The sequence below is a fragment of the Sceloporus occidentalis genome, unplaced genomic scaffold (genome assembly GCF_023333645.1).
Source record: "Sceloporus occidentalis isolate IW3139 unplaced genomic scaffold, rSceOcc1.0.p SCAF_495, whole genome shotgun sequence".
NCBI lineage: Eukaryota > Metazoa > Chordata > Lepidosauria > Squamata > Phrynosomatidae > Sceloporus > Sceloporus occidentalis.
In genome coordinates, this window is record NW_028317475.1 from 27934 (window position 1) to 50221 (window position 22288).

General features: G+C 53.6%; 3 protein-coding genes across 3 annotated transcripts; 2 read left to right on the forward strand and 1 right to left on the reverse strand.

Annotated features, from left to right (window-relative positions):
- The first annotated feature begins 604 nt into the window (after positions 1–604).
- LOC149271538 (ubiquinone biosynthesis monooxygenase COQ6, mitochondrial-like) lies at positions 605–6258 on the forward strand. Its single transcript, XM_089507354.1, has 12 exons — positions 605–707; positions 1308–1442; positions 2227–2285; positions 3142–3265; positions 3782–3912; positions 3988–4095; positions 4356–4418; positions 4891–4998; positions 5475–5677; positions 5789–5904; positions 5982–6148; positions 6229–6258. Exons 1-12 carry the CDS (start codon positions 677–679, stop codon positions 6256–6258), a joined length of 1275 nt encoding a protein of 424 aa, XP_089363480.1. The 5' UTR covers positions 605–676.
- A 302-nt stretch (positions 6259–6560) lies between these two features.
- On the reverse strand, positions 6561–16033 carry LOC149271539 (ectonucleoside triphosphate diphosphohydrolase 5-like). Its single transcript, XM_089507338.1, has 14 exons — positions 15918–16033; positions 13520–13746; positions 13340–13419; positions 12696–12839; positions 12484–12559; positions 12255–12290; positions 11997–12079; positions 11717–11796; positions 11108–11169; positions 10228–10329; positions 7736–7876; positions 7478–7534; positions 6763–6878; positions 6561–6641 (listed from the first exon to the last, which is right to left on the reverse strand). Exons 1-14 carry the CDS (start codon positions 16031–16033, stop codon positions 6561–6563), a joined length of 1401 nt encoding a protein of 466 aa, XP_089363464.1.
- A 201-nt stretch (positions 16034–16234) lies between these two features.
- On the forward strand, positions 16235–21993 carry LOC149271540 (basal body-orientation factor 1-like). The gene is made up of 10 exons (XM_089507340.1): positions 16235–16281; positions 16799–17048; positions 18091–18156; positions 18373–18516; positions 19018–19098; positions 19312–19382; positions 19690–19834; positions 20018–20496; positions 21153–21257; positions 21873–21993. The coding sequence occupies exons 1-10, from the start codon at positions 16235–16237 to the stop codon at positions 21991–21993; spliced, it is 1509 nt and encodes a 502-aa protein (XP_089363466.1).
- Positions 21994–22288: the final 295 nt, after the last annotated feature.

Sequence of the window (22288 nt, forward strand, 5' to 3'; positions counted from 1 at the left end):
GCACCTCGCATTTGACAGCGTAAACTTGTCTCTAAGATACAGCAGGTCACGCCTTCTAGCGGCTCTTGTGCTTTCCATTGGATGCTCGTTGCCTTGGAAATCGCTTCATCCGGCTGGTGACACGGGAAGTGCTCGGACGCCATGTTTGATCCGGGAAAGGTTCCGTGTGTGTGACGTGTGAAGAGAGTTATCCAAGCAGGTAATACGTCATAGGATGTGCGACACAGAAGCCGGCGACCTCTGGTAATACAACGAGTTAGTGAACTCTGGGTGTTTGGCCCCTGGTGCCCCGGGCCCCCTCACTGAGCAGTCATACGAGGGGGTTGGTATATATATATATATATATATATATATATATATATATATATGTATGTATATATAATGATGACCCATGGGGTCGCCTAAAAGTCCCTTTGAGGGGTTGGGAGAGGTGGGTACCAGCGCTTGCCGGGGCCCCCAGTCCCACACTGGTGTTACTCCAGGGGCGAATGGCTCCCTTCATGTCTCCTCCGTCTTCCAGTCCACAGAAGAGCGACACGGACCCTGCGGCACAATGCTCCTCGTGTCCTGCCGGGCTGGGCTGCCCAGTCTCCAGTGGCTGCTTCCTCAATCCCCGAGCCGAGGGCTGACGTCCAAAGGGGCCACGGTTTATGACGCTGTGATTTCTGGTGGCGGCATGGTGGGGACAGCGATGGCCTGCGCACTGGGTGAGGAATAAAGAGGGAGGACGCGTAAAAGGCGATGGCGCTTCTTGCGTGGGAAATAATAAAGTTACTCGGGGAGGACCAGGAGACCAAATCCCAAAACCCTTCTCTTCTGCATCCGTTACCCTAAAAGCTGCGAGTCGCAGTGAAATAGAAGGGGTGCGACTTCTGTTATTAACCCCGTCAGTGGAGAAACTGGCCATGGGTGCGACTTCTGTTATTAACCCCGTCAGTGGAGAAACTTCAGAAACCGGCCATGGGTGCGACTTCTGTTATTAACCCCGTCAGTGGAGAAACTTCAGAAACCGGCCATGGGTGCGACTTCTGCAGGAAACGCCTGTTTCCTTATTTTCAACCCATTAACCCGCAAGTTATTAAAAACTGTTAAAATGAACCCCAGTCAGTTTATCTGTTAATGAAACACGATCCCCAGCCCGGGGGATGCACGGCGCCAGGGACGTTTTATCGGGAAATCGGATGTTTGTTGTGAGAGCGTATTGATTTGTATTGTTTGTGTTTCTCTTCCTCCTCTGTGTGCGGTTTCTTTGAGTCTCTGCGATGAGTGTAACCGGACCGGGGCATAATGCTGTTTCATGAAATTAGGTTCTGACCCTCATTTGGGCGACAAGAAAATCCTTCTCCTTGAAGCCGGGCAGCGAAGGGACGGGGATCGCCTCCCCGAGCGCTTCAGTAACAGAGTGAGCTCCGTCACTCCGGGATCTGCCACCCTTCTGGCCGGTAAGTCCACATTGTGGAGGTAGCATGCAGACTATGTCAGACACCATAGGAGCATTATAACATAATTATATTAAAAATATAAATTCCAGTCATTATGGGTGTAAAAGGAGTTAAAGTGACCTGACATAACTAAACAACATTTGGCCAGTTGAATTTACATCCTCACAGAAAGGACAGGAGGAGAATTATTTAAGTGCAAATGTAGCCCCCCCCCCCCCCCCCCGCCCACATCAAAGGGCAATTGTAAATAATGTATTACATTGTCTGTATGGTCTGATTGTAAATAATGTGTGATAGTGTTAGTATTGTCTTTTGATGTTGTATCCCTAGGATTGAATCTATAGGATTGTAAATTGTATGTATTGTCTTTTGAGATTAGTTTATCCATAGGATTGTAAATTGTATGTTGTGTGATAGTGTTAGTATTGTCTTTTGATATTGTTAACCAATAGGAATGTTAATGAAATTTACCTTTGATCCCACCCTATAAGAACTCCCTGTATGTCCTTAGTTTAGTTACAATCTTTCCATCCTTGCTGCAGTCACAACTTCATTACCAATGTAACCCTGTGTGTGTTAGCCTTCATAGGCTTCATCACAGCATTAAATCCTCCATTTTCCTATCAAAGAAGTATTTTCTTGTGATTATTCGAGCTATGTGGATTTAAGTTATTAACCCCTAGACGAAGGTGTGTCGGCACCTGGAATCCCCTTTTTCCCCAAATATATCCCATTTCCGACACACATCGCTAAAGGTCTTCCCTCCGTTCCGTGTCGCCAACAGGTTTTGGTGCCTGGGATCATGTAACCGCTATGAGGCTGAAAGCTTTCAAGAGAATGCAGGTATGTGTGAGGATCAGCCCTGGGACGGGGGCCACTCAGAATAAAGCTGGGGGTCTGTAGATCGCGCCCGTGTAACGTGTGACGCCTCCCGTCACGCCGTGCGAATGACCCGCTAACGATTCACAATTATCGGCCGTGGCTTTAGAATTACAGGCGGACGCGCGGCCTCCCCCGTCACAAACCGTTTGCAGGCGTATTTTATTTATCATTTATTTAAGTAGTGCCAGCAGATTCCATAGCAATGGATAACAAACTGGTGCAAAAGAGAAGAGGGTCCGGCTCCTGGGAGCTGACAATCTAGTCGGTGGGGAAGCAGTAGTAATCGAGGCAGAGGGATCTGTAGAGGTTGTTGGTTGTTCACATGGTTCGGTTAGCTTGATGAGCGCCGTCTGACGGAACGAGGAAGGGAACCCCAGAGAAAGGGTGCAGCGCGGGGCAAATCCTGAGCACGGGGGTGGGAAGAGGAGAGACGCCGGTCGTCTGAGGAAGGGAGAGGGCGGTTAGGGGGTATTATTAGGATAGGAGGGGGGTGCAGAGTTATTAAGGGCTCTGTAGGTCAGGAAATGAAACCTGATTCTGGAGGGAATGGAGGGAGCGGCGATGGAGAGATTAATGTGGCCGCAGTGTGGAGGACAGATTGGAGCAGCGGGAGACCGGGTAGTAGGGAGTTGCAATGATCCAGGCGGGAAATCATAAGGGATTGGGTTAGTGTTTTGGTTGTTTCTTGTGTGAGGAAGGAGCGGATTCAGGAGATGGTGGGAGGAATTGGTGAGGGATGGAGGAGAGAGCAGGTAAAGGCACTAAGCGGGGGATTATGTTTGAGAACATGACGGGTATCGCGGGATTATCTTTTCAGGTTTGGGACGCCTGCTCCGATGCTCTCATAACGTTTGATAAAGATGGCATGGAAGATATGGGCTATATAGTGGAGAATGACGTAGTGATGGCCGCTCTTACTCGGCAGCTCAGTGCAATGTCAGGTGAGAAGCTATGAATCTGCTTGCCTACGCTATTCCGATATTGGTGGCCATACTAGTGGTTCAGCGGCTAGCGGCGATGCGCTGAGATTCTTTCCGCGGTAGATTCACGGGAACGCTCATTAATGCGAACGCTCGTTAACGCACAAGGAAGAAACAGTGTTTCCTGGTACGGCTTCTCCCGTTACCGGTGGAGAGCTCCGGGTCACCGTGTTTGGGGCGGTCGCATGGATGTCCGTTAGGCAGAGACTCCTTGATCGAATCTGTTGCCATTTCATGCACTAGGGTGACGGCATTGGACAGTTTTTCCGGGACACGTGCATGTAACATGTTAAGGGCATGCGTGTATAACTGATTCCCTTGTATACCGCGGGGAACACAGAGATAGGCGAGCGTTCTGCACCTCGTCTTCAAACACTCGAAGAAAGAGCTTTTACTTCACACCGGATTTTCTTTAAATGGTCCGGGGTTTCTTGTGATGAGGACGCACGCCCAGCCCCCGCTGCCTCTCTCTTCCAGATCGCGTCGAGGTCCTTTACCGGAGCAGAGCATCGAGGTACACTTGGCCATCACCGCACCAAAACGATGGCGCCAGCCCCTGGGTGCAAATCGAGCTCTCAGGGGGGCAGACAATCCATACCAAGCTCCTGGTGAGAATGCTTTCCCTCCTCCTCCTCCTCCTCGATGTCTTCTAGACGCTTTCTGCTAAATGGTTGCGTTTTCAGATTGGCGCAGATGGGCAGAACTCCAGCGTGCGCAGCGCCAGCGGGATACGGAGCGTCCAGTGGAGTTACGATCAGGTCGCTGTGGTCGCCACGTTGCAGTTGTCTGAGGTGAGGGTTCGTAAACACGCTGCACGCGGTTTAACCCTAGCGTGACTGAGATCTGCGAGCGGAAAGTACTACGCCATTTGCGCATGCGCGCCTTGCCACAGGGCTCCATGCTGTGTGGGTTCCCCATTCCTCTGCTCATGTAAGTTACTCCCCTTCTCTGTGTGACCGCAGATACGGCGGATAATGATTGCTGAGGACCTGTTCTCCTTTCTCTCTGTAGACGTGTCTTTATGAGTAACCGGTCATTCCTTCTTTCCTAGGCCACCGATAATAATGTAGCCTGGCAGAGGTTTCTGCCCACAGGACCCGTCGCCCTGTTGCCGGTGAGATACGTTGTTCATGCTCGGAGTGGATACTGGGGGGCCGTCGGGCTTCAGTTACAGGAAGATCCTCGGCAATGATGACATTCTCCTTTAATTCTTACCTGACGATAACAAAATTCTTACCAGAAAAGAGAAGTTTAGAGAATGTTTGGTCGACAGTAAAGTGCAGCATGAACCTGGTGCCGGGGGAGCCTGTGGGGTGTTCTAGATAGTAAGCTCCTGGGAGCAGGGCTCTTTTCTCCTTTTGTTCCAGTTTTATTGCGTGTGACAGCGCTACGGAGTCTGCTGGCGCTATATAACATGTTGTAGAGCAGAGCACGGAAGGAGTTCTTCCACGTGCGCGGCTGGACACGGGGTGCAGCTAGCTGGATGTATCGCCCTTTTGGGGAGATTATTATATGGACGAGCAGATCTGTCGTGTGAAGAGATTGTGGGCCGTTTCCATGTGTTTTAAAGCATGTTGTTTGGACAGCTCTCAGATACCTGCAGCTCTTTGGTTTGGTCCACGTCCCCTGATCACGCGTCGCGGCTGCTGAACATGGATGGAGAGAGCTTCGTCGATGCCGTCAACTCTGCTTTTGTGAGTGAAATTCGATAACGTTTTCTTTGCAAAGCCGGGCGGTTGCCGTGAATGGGGTCGTTCTGGTTAAAAAGGCTGTTCTGAAAGGAACATTGAATCTCTCGCTATATATATATATAGTGTGTGTGTCTGTGTATATCTATATCTCTATCTATCTATATAATCTCTCTTGCTATATATATATATAGTGTGTGTGTGTGTATATATCTATATCTCTATCTGTCTATATATCTATCTATATAATCTCTCTTGCTATATATATATATATATAGTGTGTGTGTGTATATATATATCTATAATCTCTATCTATATATATATGTATCTATATCTCTCTCGCTATATATATATATATATATATATATATATATATATATATATATATATATATATATATATATATATATATATATATATATATATATATATATATATATATATATTGCTGATCAGCGTTTCCTTTTACCTCCTTCTCGCAGTGGAGTAATGAGAGTTACTCTGATTTTATCTCCTCGGCCGGGTCTGTTCTGCGTTCTGCCATCTCCTTTCTGATGCCGAGTGGTACCTCTGCTCGCCAGCTCCCACCCAGCGTCTCCCACGTTGACAGGGATAGCAGGGCTGCGTTCCCATTGGGCATGTGCCATGCCACGGAATATGTCCGCCACCGTGTGGCACTTATCGGGTAAGATTTTATAATCCCAGATGGAGGGGATGCTTTCCTCATCCCACCCATCAGCCCGCTCGCTTGATACGATCGTTTGCGTCGCCATTATTTCCCTTGTTTTGTCCGTAGGGACGCGGCGCACAGAGTGCACCCTCTGGCCGGACAGGGAGTTAACCTGGGCTTTGGGGATGTTGCCTGTTTGGTTCAGCATCTAAGCCGGGCGGCTTTCAATGGGCAGGATCTGGGTAAATATTCTGTAGTGGACACAGCGCCATAGTAACGACGTATCACGTATGTGACATACATAGTCTCTGTGTCTTAGGGTCAACAAGGCATCTTCTCCAGTATGAGACCGAGCGGCAAAGACACAACCTGCCTATAATGGCCGCCATCGATCTGCTGAAGAGATTGTACAACACCAAACAGGCCCCGGTGGTCCTGCTGCGGACCCTCGGCTTACAGGCTACCAACGCCATTTCACCGGCCAAAGTAAGAATGGGAGCGTTTTATTCGGGGGTCTGCGGGGGGCGCGGGAGGACCGTCTGAACGTGTCTTTTCTCTGTCTGTAGGAACAAATCATGGCGTTTGCCAGCAAATAACGTCCAGCGATTCTGGGGCAGGGATTTCCCATCTGCTCGGATTAATTTATTAAATAAACTTTGAGGTAAATAAAATGAATTTTTTGAATGAGTTTTTTGTCTTGGGATGTGAGATATTACAGAGGAGACGTCTCCAGGTTCATGCAGTGTGAATGCCCACCGTGGACGTCTAACAGGGGGCTCGCTCTGTCCTGAACTGGGTCAGGTGTGCCCGGGGTGCTCATTACTGCCGCCTGGCCGCGGCTCAGCCAAGTCCTGCTGGGTGGCCTCGCGTGGCCGGCAGCCTCTCTGCCTGGGCCAGGTCATTGATCCAAGGTTTGCAGGAGCTGGAAAGCGGCCCCCAGGGTCCAGCTCATTTCCACGTCCTCCACCTTCTTTGTTAACTGTTGGAGAGGAAAGAGACCCCCGTGTTCAGTACGAGGACGGAACGATAAAGCCCCCCATCCCGTGATACTCCAGCCCCCCATAATGGGGGGGGGGGGCACGGAATCCGTCGCTTGTTACCTGCAGCCGGGTCCTGTCCTCAAACCCAAAGCCGTCGCGGAGTAACGCGGTGATGTACGTGAGATCCATGCACAGGAAGGGAGTCAGCGGCGAGAACGCAGCCATATTCTCACAAACTGCCGGTAGAAGATTTCCTGTTACCCCCTCTGCCCCGACCGCTGAACGCGTCTTCTATCTCAGGACGATTATAACTTGGCTCCCGGGCCGGCTGGCAGCGTACGGACGAGTCCGAGCCGTTCAGCCACCGAGGCCGGAATCGCTTCGCCGGGTCCAACACCCAAACGTTATCTGCAGCAGCTTCCCGGCCCGCGTTACGTCCCAATGTGCTGATATATCCTAACCCTATACATTATACAGGGGCCGGCGGCTCGCTGCTTCACCTATACATTATACAGGGGCCGGCGGCTCGCTGCTTCACCTATACATTATACAGGGGCCGGCGGCTCGCTGCTTCACCTATTCATTATACAGGGGGCCGGTCGCTGACTTAACTATACATTATACAGGGGCCGGCTCACTGATTTAACTATATATTATACAGGGGGCCGGCGGCTCACTGCTTCACCTATACATTATACAGGGGCCGGCTTGCTGATTTAACTCTACATTATATAGGGGTGCTAGGCAAGAATACACCTCTGGGTGGAACAGCAGCTTTCCATCTCGAGTCGCGCACGCTCAGTAACAGCAGATGCCTCGTTGTTGGACGCATTACCTTCTTGGGCCTTTCTAGAGAAATCTCTGAGCTCCAGAACTCCACCGTGTTTATAATCTGAAAGAAAACGCAGAATCGTGTTGGGAAGATCGCAGCACCGGGGCAGCTCGTCCCGAGACCCCCCGACCGGCTCTTATTTACCGGAATGGTGTTATTTAACCTGCACTTCGGTCTCTGACACCCAGCGGTCGCGCGGCTATCGAGCTGAGATACCGGCGAGTTCCTGGCCGGGTTGTGGCCCCAGAGGACCCCACGTACCGATCATGGCTGATTCTGCAGCGCGGTCATAAATGTAGGAAAATGCGTAGAAATGTCTGTCTCGAACCTCTGCAACCTGATGGATTTTTCCGCGTACGATGGGCAGAACTTCTGAATAACAGGCATTAAATCCGCCGACTCCTGGGTGAGACAGAGAGAGGCTGCACATGAGAATATATTAGACTGTCTCAGAATGACAAAAGAGAGGGAAAGAAAGAATCCAAGCCTCCCCACGCTGCTAGCACTGTATGCCCTGTGTGTCTCATGGCCCTCCCTGCTCGCTCGGCCGATACTGTCTGCCCTGTGTGTCTGGCGCCGCTCCCTGCATCCTCGGCCGGTCTGCCGTGCGTGTCTGGTGGCGCTCCCTGCTCGGCCGGTACGGTCTGCCCTGCGTGTCTCGTGGCGCTCCCTGCTCACTCGGCCGGTACGGTCTGCCCTGTGTGTCTGGCGCCACTCCCTGCTCGGCCGGTACGGTCTGCCCTGCGTGTCTGGTGGCTCTCCCTGCTCGCTCTGCCGGTACGGTCTGCCCTGCGTGTCTGGTGGCTCTCCCTGCTCGCTCGGCCGGTACGGTCTGCCCTTGCGTGTCTGGTGGCGCTCCCTGCTTGCTCGGCCGGTACGGTCTGCCCTGCGTGTCTGGCGGCTCTCCCTGCTCGCTCGGCCGGTACGGTCTGCCCTGCGTGTCTGGTGGCTCTCCCTGCTCGCTCGGCCGGTACGGTCTGCCCTGCGTGTCTGGCACCGCTCCCTGCTCAGCCGGTACGGTCTGCCCTGCGTGTCTCGTGGCGCTCCCTGCTCACTCGGCCGGTACAGTCTGCCCTGTGTGTCTGGCGCCACTCCCTGCTCGGCCGGTACGGTCTGCCCTGCGTGTCTGGTGGCGCTCTCTGCTCGCACGGCCGGTACGGTCTGCCCCGCGTGTCTGGTGGCGCTCCCTGCTCGCTCGGCCGGTACGGTCTGCCCTGCGTGTCTGGTGGCGCTCCCTGCTCGCTCGGCCGGTACGGTCTGCCCTGCGTGTCTGGTGGCGCTCCCTGCTCGGCCGGTACGGTCTGCCCTGCGTGTCTTGTGGCGCTCCCTGCTCGCTCAGCCGGTACGGTCTGCCCTGCGTGTCTGGTGGCGCTCCCTGCTCGCTCGGCCGGTACGGTCTGCCCTGCGTGTCTGGTGGCTCTCCCTGCTCGGCCGGTACGGTCTGCCCTGCGTGTCTTGTGGCGCTCCCTGCTCGCTCAGCCAGTACGGTCTGCCCTGCGTGTCTGGTGGCTCTCCCTGCTCGCTCGGCCGGTACGGTATGCCCTGCGTGTCTCGTGGCGCTCCCTGCTCACTCGGCCGGTACGGTCTGCCCTGTGTGTCTGGCGCCACTCCCTGCTCGGCCGGTACGGTCTGCCCTGCGTGTCTGGTGGCGCTCCCTGCTCGCTCGGCCGGTACGGTACTCCCTGCTCGCTCGGCCTGCGTGTCTTGTGGCGCTCCCTGCTCGCTCGGCCTGCGTGTCTTGTGGCGCTCCCTGCTCGCTCGGCCTGCGTGTCTTGTGGCGCTCCCTGCTCGCTCGGCCTGTGTGTCTTGTGGCGCTCCCTGCTCGCGCGGTCGGTACGGTCTGCCCTGCGTGTCTGGTGGCGCTCCCTGCTCGCTCGGCCGGTACGGTCTGCCCTGCGTGTCTGGTGGCGCTCCCTGCTCGCTCGGCCGGTACGGTCTGCCCTGCGTGTCTGGTGGCGCTCCCTGCTCGCTCGGCCGGTACGGTCTGCCCTGCGTGTCTGGTGGCGCTCCCTGCTCAGCCGGTACGGTCTGCCCTGCGTGTCTCGTGGCGCTCCCTGCTCACTCGGCCGGTACAGTCTGCCCTGTGTGTCTGGCGCCACTCCCTGCTCGGCCGGTACGGTCTGCCCTGCGTGTCTGGTGGCGCTCCCTGCTCGCTCGGCCGGTACGGTCTGCCCTGCGTGTCTGGTGGCGCTCCCTGCTCGCTCGGCCGGTACGGTCTGCCCTGCGTGTCTGGTGGCTCTCCCTGCTCGGCCGGTACGGTCTGCCCTGCGTGTCTTGTGGCGCTCCCTGCTCGCTCGGCCGGTACGGTCTGCCCTGCGTGTCTGGTGGCACTCCCTGCTTGCTCGGCCGGTACGGTCTGCCCTGCGTGTCTGGTGGCTCTCCCTGCTCGCTCGGCCGGTACGGTCTGCCCTGCGTGTCTTGTGGCGCTCCCTGCTCGCTCGGCCGGTGCGGTCTGCCCTGCGTGTCTGGTGGCGCTCCCTGCTTGCTCGGCCGGTACGGTCTGCCCTGCGTGTCTGGTGGCTCTCCCTGCTCGCTCGGCCGGTACGGTCTGCCCTGCGTGTCTGGCGGCGCTCCCTGTTCGCTCAGCCGGTACGGTCTGCCCTGCGTGTCTGGCGGCGCTCCCCGCTTGTGCGGCCGTCTCGGTCTGCTCTGCGTGTCGGTGAACATGTCTCTCCCTCCGCGCATGTACCAATAGGGTTTAGACAGAACACACAGCAGCGTGTTGGATCCCAGGAAGCTAGCGACAGACTCACCGTCAGACTTCCCTCCGTATCTGTACGAGACTCCAGCAAAGCTCCATTCTGAATCCATATTTTGTGGAAGACAATGGCTGCGAAATACATGCCCCTGTGGCACTAACACAAAGGGTTAAGTTTATTAAAGCACCTTTTTGGGGGCGTGGTCAGAGCTGGGAGTGGGTGTGGTTAGAGGCAGAGCAAGCGCAGGGCAAGCTCCCTACGTTATAGCCTCGCAATGCGTTGTAAAACAGGGCTGCCGTCAGTGGGTGCAACCTGCGCCGTTATACTCAGCCCCAAGCACCAACTCTCCCTGCCTATAGCCCTGGGCCCCATGGGCCTCTAGCACCCCACACACATACCCATGGGTATTTTACTCTGTGTAAGCATGCTACTGTGTGTATAAACATGTATTTTATTCTGTGTGTGTATGTGTAAGTATGTTACTGTGTGTGTGTGTGTGTGTGTGTGTGTATGTGTAAGTATGTTACTGTGTGTGTGTGTAAGTATGTGTGTGTAAGTATGTTACTGTGTGTGTGTGTGTGTGTGTGTGTGTGTGTGTGTGTGTGTGTGTGTGTGTGTGTACCGGGCCCAAAAGTTTCTGGCGGCCCTGAAGAAGAACTTTGGGATATGATGTCATACTGTGGTGCTCTTTCAAAATATCACAAGGTGGCAATCTGGGAGCTGAGACTGAGCGGCCAAAGCTCGGACCCCCATCAGTTTCAGCACAGGGGGACCCTCTGACCTCTGATCCCCACTGGCTGCCAAAAGAGGACATGGGGCAGGTCCACGGGACAGCGCCTGACAACCAGGACGATCCCGTGGACTTCCTCTTCCCACCTCGGACGAGGGCCACGTGTTAATATGGAGAATAATGACATCGCTGATGAGATTTTACCTCCAGATCCAGAAGCTCCAAGCACTGCGAGTCGAGCCGCCATTAACCCAAGCCCTAAATAACTGCATTAAGCATGAGATTAATGTAGGGCCACGGAGCAGCGGTTAGGGGTCTCCTACATTAGCGGCACGTCACACACGAAGCATCGCAACCCAGTCGCCACACACGAAGCATCGCAACCCAGTCGCCACACACGAAGCATCGCAACCCAGTCGCCACACACGAAGCATCGCAACCCAGTCGCCACCCGCGAAGCATCGCAACCCAGTCGCCACCCGCAAAGCATCGCAACCCAGTTGCCACCCGCAAAGCATCGCAACCCAGTCGCCACCCGCAAAGCATCGCAACCCAGTCGCCACCCGCAAAGCATCGCAACCCAGTCGCCACCCGCAAAGCATCGCAACCCAGTCGCCACACACACGAGGCATAGCAACCCAGTCGCCACACGCGAAGCATAGCAACCCAATCGCCACACACAAAGCATAGCAACCCAATCGCCACACACGAAGCATAGCAACCCAATCGTCACACACGAAGCCTTTGTTTCTGGGATTATCTTTTCACGCACCCTGAAGCTAAGAGGTTCACGCAATGTTTTAGGTTTCCTACCTGCGCGTGTACAGCCGGTACGTGCTGTTAAAAAGCTCAACGGCAGCAAGAAATTCCCTGGGTGTGTCATCCAACGTGGCCTAATAAGCAGAAATAAATATATAATAATATATATAATAATGAAACAATCCAAAGAATGATAACAGCGCCTGAGATGTCCAGCAACGGCCCGTCTTTGTTGATGAGCACAAGTGACGTCATCTGCTGGTCCCCTTAGCGGCGCGGGGGCTTTGTACTCGGTATACAGCGGGCCCCCAGATGTGCCGTCGAGACTCCTCACCTTATCCAGGGGCAGGAACGTGATTTGAGTCGATCCACCTCCAAGGTCCAGTATCCCAACACTGTGCCTACCGTGCAAGCGACCTGGAATTCCACAGAAACATCACAAACCTCTAAATGCTGAAAACACGCAATCTTAGTATTAAGATCGAGACCCCCAGGAGCGAGGGCTTCATTGCCAGAGACCCCCCCCAGGAGCGAGGGCTTCATCGCCAGAGACCCCCCCCCAGGAGCGGAGGGCTTCATCACCATATGGTACCTGTGAGGTAATTCACCGAGACCCACGCCAGCGTCCCTAAATGCAAAATCAGAGGAAACATTAAGAGAGCAAATATGGGGGGTCAAGGACCACAAGGAGGGGAGGCATGCAGTGAGTGGGGTGGGGGAAGTAGAGAAGGGGCCAAAGCATGCAGTGAGTGGGGGGGAGCGAGGCACGCAGTGAGTGGGGGGGGGGCGAGGCATGCAGTGAGTATATTTAGCTCACTGACCTTCATCAGACCCGTCCATTATACTGACGCTGTTATCAAGCACGAGGAAGGGGGACACACGAAAAACGAGTCTAACCTGCAACGAGACGCCGTCAGAACAACCCGTTTTATGCTTTAAGGGATTCAGCTGCTGCCCATCACTCACAGCCAAGCATTTCCCGTCAGTCACAGCTACTCATTCCTCACCCATCACTCCAAGCCACACTATTCACCTGCGTGAGTAGCGCCTCTGCCTGGTGGTGAGAGAGCAGTCTGAGACCGGCAGTCGCTTTAAGAATCAGAGGCGTCCGCCGCCAGTGGGTGTCCGGAACCACATTCTGCGCCAGATCCAGCAGCGCACGCACGGTCTCTGCACCCTGGGAGCGGGGGAACAATGGGAGCGGGGGGACAATGTGAGCGGGGGGGGGGACATTTCAACGCACAGTGTCTGCACCCTGAGAGCAGGGGGCAATGTGAGCGCGGGGGGGGGAGGACATTTCCACGCACCCTGAGAGCGCAGGGGATAACATGAGCGAGGTGAAGGACATTTCCACGCACCCTGAGAGTGGGGAGAGAATGTGAGCGGGGGGGGGGACATTTCCACGCACCATGTCTGCACCCTGAGAGCGGGGGGACAATGTGAGCAGGGGGGGGATTGAGGTACTGAAGCCTCAATGAGACCGCATGCCCCACAGCAGGGCAGTAACTACCATGGGGCAAGAGGGGCAACTTCACCAGACCCCCACGCCTCCAGAAGCGGGTGCGATGTCAGAGCAGGACGAGACCACCCATCCTTCCCCCGGTCCTAAAGCCAAATGCCCCACTGCATCCCTCTAACCCCTTCCTATACGGCTGCCATCGGCAGAAGGAGACGAACCTTCTCTGGGTGATCAGCAAACGCAGAGAGTCCTGGCTTCACCGACTCAAACACTTCGCCCTCGAGCTGCAGACGAGATCCTGAAGGAAACACATTAAGGGTCCGCGAGAGAGCACCCAGTGCTGGCTATACCCCCAAAGCGCCGGAACAGATTCCTACCCGTGTGGGTGTCCATGCCGCCGCCGGCCCTCCGCCTGAAGGTGTAGATGTGTATCCGGGTCCCTGTGCTCCCGGCATCGAACACGATTCCATAGAGCGCCTCGGCTGCCTCCTGCCCTCCCGGGGCGGACGGTAATGGGGAGCTTCCTCGCTCTGCCCGAGCCACACAGGCAGTGAATAAAGCCACGCAAGCCAGGAACGGGACGGGTATCTGAGGGGCCCCACGCTGCATTTTATCATGAGGTTTCCTGGAAAGCAAACAGACCCTGATCAATGTACCCGCAGTGTACCCGGCACTGTACCCACTGCCTCATACCTTCTACTGAACGCAGTCACCCGCTGCCAAACCACGTCAACGATATACCCCTGTATGCGGCGCTCCAACCACGTCAACGATATACCCCTGTATGCGGCTCCGTGGCCTCTGACAGGAGATACTTACACCGCCGCCACATGTCCAGACAGCGGACAGTCCGAGCAGGCAGCACTTTGGCCCTTTGGACCGCCTGATTCCCCGACTGCCAAAACAAATCATAAACGGCCCCCCGCACACGCAGGTTGTTGACATATTTTAGATTTTTCGTTATAAGTTACACATTTTACAGAGTTAATATTTGCACAGATAGCGATGCGGTTAAAGTGCAACCACAGCCGGCCACCGTGCTTTAACTGGCCCCTTGGACTCGTGGCCTTTGGTCCATGTCGGTCATTACCTAGAGCAGGGGCGTCCAACATGCGGCCCGCGGATCACAAGAGCCCTGCTGCTTACTTGTGGGAGGGTCTATTCTCTGCTCCAGTCCTGCCTCCTCTGTGGGGAGAACGAGGGAGGCCGCGCCCCCTGCTGAAGTCTGTGATCGGCATTGAGAGGGCTGTAGTGCAAGTAAGGGGGTGGGGGGAGGGTGTTTGAATGAGTATGCCTGATTGAGGGAATGAATCTGGGAATGAATGAATTTGTGTGTGTAAGTGCTGGAACCTAGGCATGATGGGACTGTGATTGCTGTTAACAATCCCACTCCTATCATGCCAAGTCAGCCAGTACATGCTGAAACCTAGCTAGCTGCCCCCTTGTGTATTGATGCTGCCAGCAGTATGGGGTCTGCAATTGTAGCCACCCTGTACCAGCATGTACTGGCTGACTTGGGATGATAGGAGTGTGATTGCTAACAGCAATCACAGTCCCATCATGCCTAGGTTCCAGCATTTACTGGTTGCCTGGGTATAAAAAGAGTGTGTTTGCTGTTAGCAATCACACTCCTATCATGCCAAGTCATATTGTTGATTTTTTTTGTCCAATTGTGGTCTGTTACTTTTAATTAAAGTGTGGTTACAAACTAAAATTGGACAAAAAATACAATGCCCAGCCAACCAGTACATGCTGGAATCTGGGTATGCCCGAGATTGCTGTTAACAATCATAATATATCATTTTTTGTACAATTTTGGTGTGTAACTTACTTTTATTAAAAGTGTGTGTGTGGGGGGGGTCATTTTCAGTTTCGGCCAAGTGAAACCTGAATTTTCGGTTTTGGTCCAGATTTTAATTTTAGTGCATCGCTAAAATAAATAGAACTATTTTATTTTTACTTATCCAGAATCCTGAATTTGTAGTCACAAAACTTTCTAGGCCCAGAAAGTAAAGGTTTTGTGTCATTTACTTTATTTTAATCTGCATATTTTATTAAAGGCTATATTTTCTCACAGTGAAAAATGAGTGCGGCCCTCGCACGTATACAATTCTGATGAAGGGGCCCACTGCAGAAAGAACTTGGACGCCCCTGACCTAGAGGCTTTATGGCACGTTACCGGGACCTGCCGGGACCCTCTATGCTGTAAAGCCCTTTCACTGGACCCGCCGCGCCCCTGAAGCATCGGCCCCCAGTGCAGCGTTACTGGCCCTTGTGGCTCCCGAGGGTCACTAACATACCAGGCCGGGACCCTCGCTTTATGCATCGAACGGTTACAGATGTCGCCCCATTCATGTTTTCAATTAGGGCCCCTAAAACCTCAGACCTGCCCCCCGGCTTTGCTACAGGGTCTTGAAGTCATACGGGATTCCCTCTATGTACCTGGAGGCGGCGGTGGGCACATCCATGTATCACGCGTGTCATATCATGTTATTGAGTACTAAGCCGGCTCTGCCTTACTCGGGACAATCATTTACACAAAGATCGGGTGAGCAAACAGAGCGCAGGGCGGACTCCGGCCCCGGAAACGGCTCCTGAAGCAAATATACCCTATAAAGGCTATCTGGCAGCTTCTGTGACAGAAGCTGTGACTAGAAACACCTCATTGGGGAGGAAAAACGAAACCGTTCCAGTTAATTCTTACTGTGCGTTTATTCATGTTCTATGGCCATGAGCCACAGGGGAAGTCATACCTCGGCGCTCCTGCCCAGTGCGCCCCTCTCAAGGGGGTCGCACTTTACCGCTCCTGCCACATCTCTCCACTGCTTCCCAGGGCACCCGTTTCCTCCTCCCGAGTCGGCACCCGTTTCCTGCTCCCGGATCGGCACCTCTCCCTCCCCGGAGTTCTCCATCTCTCTACTCCTACCCTAAACCCTCACTGCCCCGGTATTCCCTCTCTCCTCTCCCGCCCATTGCGCAGAGACGGCTCTTCATTGCTTCGCTTCCTGTCTCACTTTACATGGCGCGACGTAGTCACGTGACTCCGTATCTATGGCAACAGCAAGCGTGTAAACAAGCAGAGTTCCCGTGGCAGGGAGCGGAGAACCGGGAAGATGCCGAGAATCCGGGGAAAGGCGGGGAGACCGAGGAAGGGGAAACGGTAGAGAGGGCCTGACGCCATAGCTCTGTTACCCCGTGTGCCCTGCCCTTCTCCTTACTACCCCACAATACCCCATACCTCCCCCTGTGCCCTGCACTTCTCCTTACTACCCCACAATACCCCATACCGCCCCCTGTGCCCTGCACTTCCCTTACTACCCCTTAATACCGCATACCACCCCCTGTGCCCTGCACTACCCCACAATACCCCATACCACCCCCTGTGCCCTGCACCTCCATATTACTGACCCCCGTACTTGCACCCCGTATAACCTGCCCCCCTACCTGCACCCCCGTATTACTGACCCCCATACCTGCACCCCGTATAACCTGCACCCCCGTATTACTGACCCCCGTACCTGCACCCCGTATAACCTGCTCCCCTACCTGCACCCCCCGTATTACTGACCCCCGCACCTGCACCCCGTATAACCTGCTCCCCTACCTGCACCCACATAGAATGGCCGCCCTGGGCATGTTGCCCAAAACATAATTTTACTTCTGTGTTTGTGAATAAGAAAGAAGACGGTTGGCAAAGCCTCGCTCCGTGCGGACAGGGAATCGGAGGTAGAGAGAGCCAAGGCGAGCGCTGCGCTGTGGGAGGCCCGGCTGAGAGTCACAGAGTTCTCCCGGGTCGAGTACCGAGAAGCCGCCCGCAGTCTGGCCCAGAACAATGAGGAGCTGACGAGGACTCGGTACCGGTTGGAGAAAGACATTCTGGACGTGGTCGGGTTCCTGAAGGAGAAAGACGTGGAGAAGGATGAGCAGGTATCTTCACCTTCACTCTCATTTCATTGGGCAGCTGGGCCCGATTGGAGCTTCTTTTCCTCTTCTCTCCGTGGCTTCATCTTCAGCAGAAATGACTCAATAGTGTGTTTTGTATGAAAAACTATGAATGTTGCTCAAAAGAAATTCCCAGCAACTCTGCATCACAGCGACTGCTCCAGCAGCATGTGACGGCTTAGTGCGAGGCTGCAGAGCAACGCCTTTCCATTGGCCGCTCAGAGTCCGTTCGCCTGCTTCTGACTCGGCCCAGAGTCCGTTCGCCTGCTTCTGACTCGGCCCAGAGTCCGTTCGCCTGCTTCTGACTCGGCCCAGAGTCCGTTCGCCTGCTGCTGACTCGGCCCAGAGTCCGTTCGCCTGCTGCTGACTCGGCCCAGAGTCCGTTCGCCTGCTGCTGACTCGGCCCAGAGTCCGTTCGCCTGCTGCTGACTCGGCCCAGAGTCCGTTCGCCTGCTGCTGACTCGGCCCAGAGTCCGGTCGCCTGCTGCTGACTCGGCCCAGAGTCCGTTCGCGTTTATACCTTTAATAATAATCTTCCCAAATTTAGTAAAAGCCTGATTAAAAGCCAAAAATCCCTTCTGCGGAGTGCGAGATCCCTGACGCAGAGAGAAAAATTCACACCTCTTACGAATTTTTAGGGGCGCAGGCACAGAGGTCAGTCTGTTTAGGGGTGCAGACACAGAGGTCAGTCTGTTTAGCGGCGCAGGCACAGAGGTCAGTCTGTTTAGGGGCGCAGGCACAAAGGTCAGTCTGTTTAGGGGCGCAGGTACAGAGGTCAGTCTGTTTAGGGGCGCAGGCACAGAGGTCAGTCTGTTTAGGGGCGCAGGCACAGAGGTCAGTCTGTTTAGGGGTGCAGACACAGAGGTCAGTCTGTTTAGGGGTGCAGACACAGAGGTCAGTCTGTTTAGGGGCGCAGGCACAGAGGTCAGTCTGTTTAGGGGCGCAGGCACAGAGGTCAGTCTGTTTAGGGGCGCAGGCACAGAGGTCGGAGTTTTAAACGAATTTCCTTCGTTTTGTCTTTATAAAGATTGAGAAATTACAGCAAGAACTTAAAACACAGAAGAAGTCGTCTGCAGAGGAGAATCACGGATTGGTATGTACATAGCGTGTGCTGGAGTCCGTCGGATGACATATGATAGCTGAGTGGTCCCGTGCAAATGCTTGGGGGATACCGCGGACACCCCAATGGATTTCCTTGTTTCCCCTCCCCAGCTCCTTGCAGGATATGTGGGAGTTTTGTGGCATAGTTTTAGAAAGTACAGTATTTATTATTCCCCTTTCCTATGAAATCAGATTTTGTGTTTTTAAGGTTCAGATGTACAGTCAGAAAGTGGCTGATCTCCAAGAGAAATGTTCTGAGAAAGAGAATGAAATCTGCGCCATTAAAACTGAGTTCAAAAAGATGAAAGGATTTCCAAAGCAGAAAGCAGAGCTGGAGAAGGAGTTGGAGGAGGTCAGTGTGAGTGACTGCATTCCCTGTACAGCTTGTCCCCAGCCGGTGTACAGTTCCCCGGCGGCCCACGGCCGGTGTACAGTTCCCCGGCGGCCCACGGCTGGTGTACAGTTCCCCAGCGGCCCACGGCCAGTGTACAGTTCCCCCGGCGGCCCACGGCCGGTGTACAGTTCCCACGGCCGGTGTACAGTTCCCCCGGCGGCCCATGGCCGGTGTACAGTTCCCCCGGCAGCCCGCGGCCGGTGTACAGTTCCCCAAGCGGCCGGTGTACAGTTCCCCAGCACACAGCAGCCGGTGTACAGTTCCCCGGCTGTCCGCGGCCGGTGTACAGTTCCCCTGGCGGCCCGCGGCCGGTGTACAGTTCCCCCGGCGGCCCGCGGCCGGTGTACAGTTCCCCCAGCGGCCGGTGTAGAGTTCCCCAGCACACCACGGCCGGTGTAGAGTTCCCCGGCACACAGCTGCCCGCGGGCCGGACTGACCTTTATTCACTTTTCCTGGAAGATTAAGGAGACTCTGCAGAGGAGCAGTCGGGATCATGAAGCGGCCCTGAGGAGCCTGGAAAGGCGATTTCTTGAAGAGAAGGTAAATTGTTGGATGGGTTAAACATCTTGTAGAAATTCCAGTTAGGTCGGTAATGCCCGATATCACGTGGGGGGGCTGTAATAGTTCTAAGACCTGGGGATGGGGCTTGGTCACGAATGCCCCAGATAACGGGACGGGACGGGCAGGGCCCAGTTGGGTGCTCGTTGTTAATGTCTCTGCACCGAAAGCCTTTTGTCTGAATTTCTGTCTTAGCAACATCTGGAGCGAGAAGCAGAGAACAAGATAATGCAGCTGGCGCAGCAAGCCCACGAGGAGGCGGTCCGGTACGGGCACTGGCTGACACTTGGAGAATGCTGATTGGATGATCCGTGTGATGCTGGGAGAATGCTGATTGGATGATCTGTGTGATGCTCTGAGAATGCTGATTGGATGATCTGTGTGATAGTGGGAGAATGCTGATTGGATGATCTATGTGATGCTGGGAGAATGCTGATTGGATGATCTGTGTGATGCTGGGAGACTGCTGATTGGATGATCTGTGTGATGCTGGGAGAATGCTGATTGGATGAAGCTGTGTTGGAGTGAGGATTGGGTATATTGCTGATAAAAGCCCTCACTACCGTCCAACAGGCAGCTGGATGAAGCAGGAAGATCAGTGTTTAAGGAAAATGTTCGTTTGAAGGAGTCGTTGTCGTACCATATGGCTGAAATCAAGGCTTTAAAGAAAGCCCAAGAAAAGCTCCAGAGCGAGAACACACAAATGCAGCTGGAAAAGGTATAAAACATGGTGGCTCATTATAGGTCAAGAAATACCCCCTAACTTCAACCGCTGACTCTGACTCCCCCCAAACACCCCTTACCTTACCCCATACCCTGATCTACCGTCATGTGACTCTGTGTGCCCAGACTGAGTAATTTTTCATTTTCTCTGCTAAATGTCGGTCGTGTTTTGTGAAAGGAAACCACTGATTTATTAGTCAAGGAAAAGGTCTTGCAAGCAGCCCAGACAAAGGCAAAGATGCAGGAATTGCAGCAGAATGTGAATCGTGTGGAAGGTTCTCTGGAGCGAAAGGCCCTGGAGGTGCAGGACATGACGCAAAGCAAAGAACACGAGTCCGAGGAACAAGCATGGAGGACGGAGCTGCAGAAGCTGCTGGAGATGAAAGGCCGCGAGCTAAACCGAGTGAAGAAGCTGGCCAGGAACATCGTGGAGGAACGCACGGAGGTGGAGCGGTTCTTCTTGGAGGCCCTAGAACAGGTGAAGCAAGAAATTGCATCCAGCAGGAGCTATTACCGCAAGGTGGCAAAAGCAGCTTTTCACGGCAAAATGATGCAGGCGGTTTCAGGATCTTTGCAGTATCCGAAGATCAGAACCTTCCACAGCAAGGAGCGCAGTACCAACGATGTGGCCGGAGACCTCCAGGAGGCTGAGAAATGGTAACTACACAGGAGTCGGCACAACAATGTCCACATTTACACCAACTCGTTAAACAGTGTGAGGCCCAGGGGCATATTAACAATGGGCAAAAGGGGCATTTGCCCACTTGCTGCCTACATGCTATATCGTGATGTGCCTATGCTCCACGTCATAAACACAGTGCTTGTCATCCTGTGTGAGTTGTTAGCCCAGATGGGGGGCAGTTGGTGCATGGGGTGCCTCTCCTGCAGCAGGGGCAAATGCAGAGACACACAGTCGGACTGCATGCCACCCTGCTTCCTATCATGTGACAGGATCAGCCAGTAAGAAGCTCCTTTTTCTAGTCACATGTTACATTCGGTAAGAGCTGGATGACCCTGTGTTTGTCACAGGAGCTGAGATACTCTGTGGAGTCAGGAGCCGGGATCCATGTGTATGACAATGCATGTTTCTGTGTAGTGGACATATCAATGCATGGGATTGTTCCTATGAAGCACATGTTAATGCGTGTGAATCCGTGTGTGTCTGTATATCAGCGCAGCTCCACAAGGACAGTTGGGGTATCTCTGCCTTCACGGCCGTGTATATTACAGTATATCTGTTTTGGAGGAGCCCCCTGTTACCGAGGGGCCTGTTAATCAAACAAAACTGACAATATGATTTCTTATCATCTTAGGAGTCAATTAGAGAGCCAGAAGGTGGACTTCGGTGACCTAACGTGGGAACAGAAAGAGCACGTTCTCCGGCTGCTGTTTGCAAAGATGAATGGCTTCCAAGAGAGGTGACCTGAACTCCGGTATTAGAACCCCCTAAGCCCAGCACCAACTGGGCCTGATACAGAAACCCCAGCACTAACTGGCCCTAATACAGAAACCCCAGCACGAACTGGGCCTGATACAGAACCCCCTTACTAGCCCAGCGCTAACTGGGCCTAATACAGAAACCCCCAGCGCTAACTGGGCCTGATACAGAACCCCCTCAGTAGCAGTCAGCCGTACTGTCTGCAACAAAGAGTGACTTTATGCAACAAACTATTTTCATTGCAGAAAGAAGAATCCCGATCTAGGAAATCTTCCCAAAGTGAAAAGGGAAGAGGACCCCAGGTGAGGCATCACTGGACGAGTTTATTAATGAATAGGATACGTTGGGCACACGATCAATAAGGAATGCGATAGGTTGGGCGTGTATTTAATAATGAATGCGATATTTAGGGCGTGCGTGTATGAATGAATGCGATACGCCGGGTGCGTGTATTAACGAGTGTGATACGCTGGGTGTGTATTAATGCAACATGTTGTCGCAATAGGTTGTGGGGGTATGTTTATTAATGAATGCGATACGCTGGGTGTGTGTATTAATGAATGCATTAATGCATTTTTTTTCATGATTTTTTAAGGAAATCTGAGAAAACTGAAGCATCCTTTGCCATCTTTATTACCCAGCAAGATCCAGAGCAGCCATCACCCCGGCTTGTGCTCCCGAGCATCAACACAGGACGCTGCTCCCTCATGGGCTGAGTTGGAGCAGCCCCACAGAGTAGCTCCACCCCCACTTATATTCTGAGCTGTACACTTAATGGTGATTGGAGGTGATTTCTATAGGAGGCTCGGCTTCTAATCTTATGAAACCAGCGTGATCTCTGACCAAACTGAAACACATTGATTTTAAAATAAAGCTTGTTTTGTCAGACGGAAGGATTTGCACCGCTTGGCCACTTAGTTATTTTATAATCCGCAGAAAAGCTTTTCTCCGTGTTTTTCTTTCTCAGATCTGATCCTGGCGCCCAGCGACCCTTCTTTTCATTGAAAAACT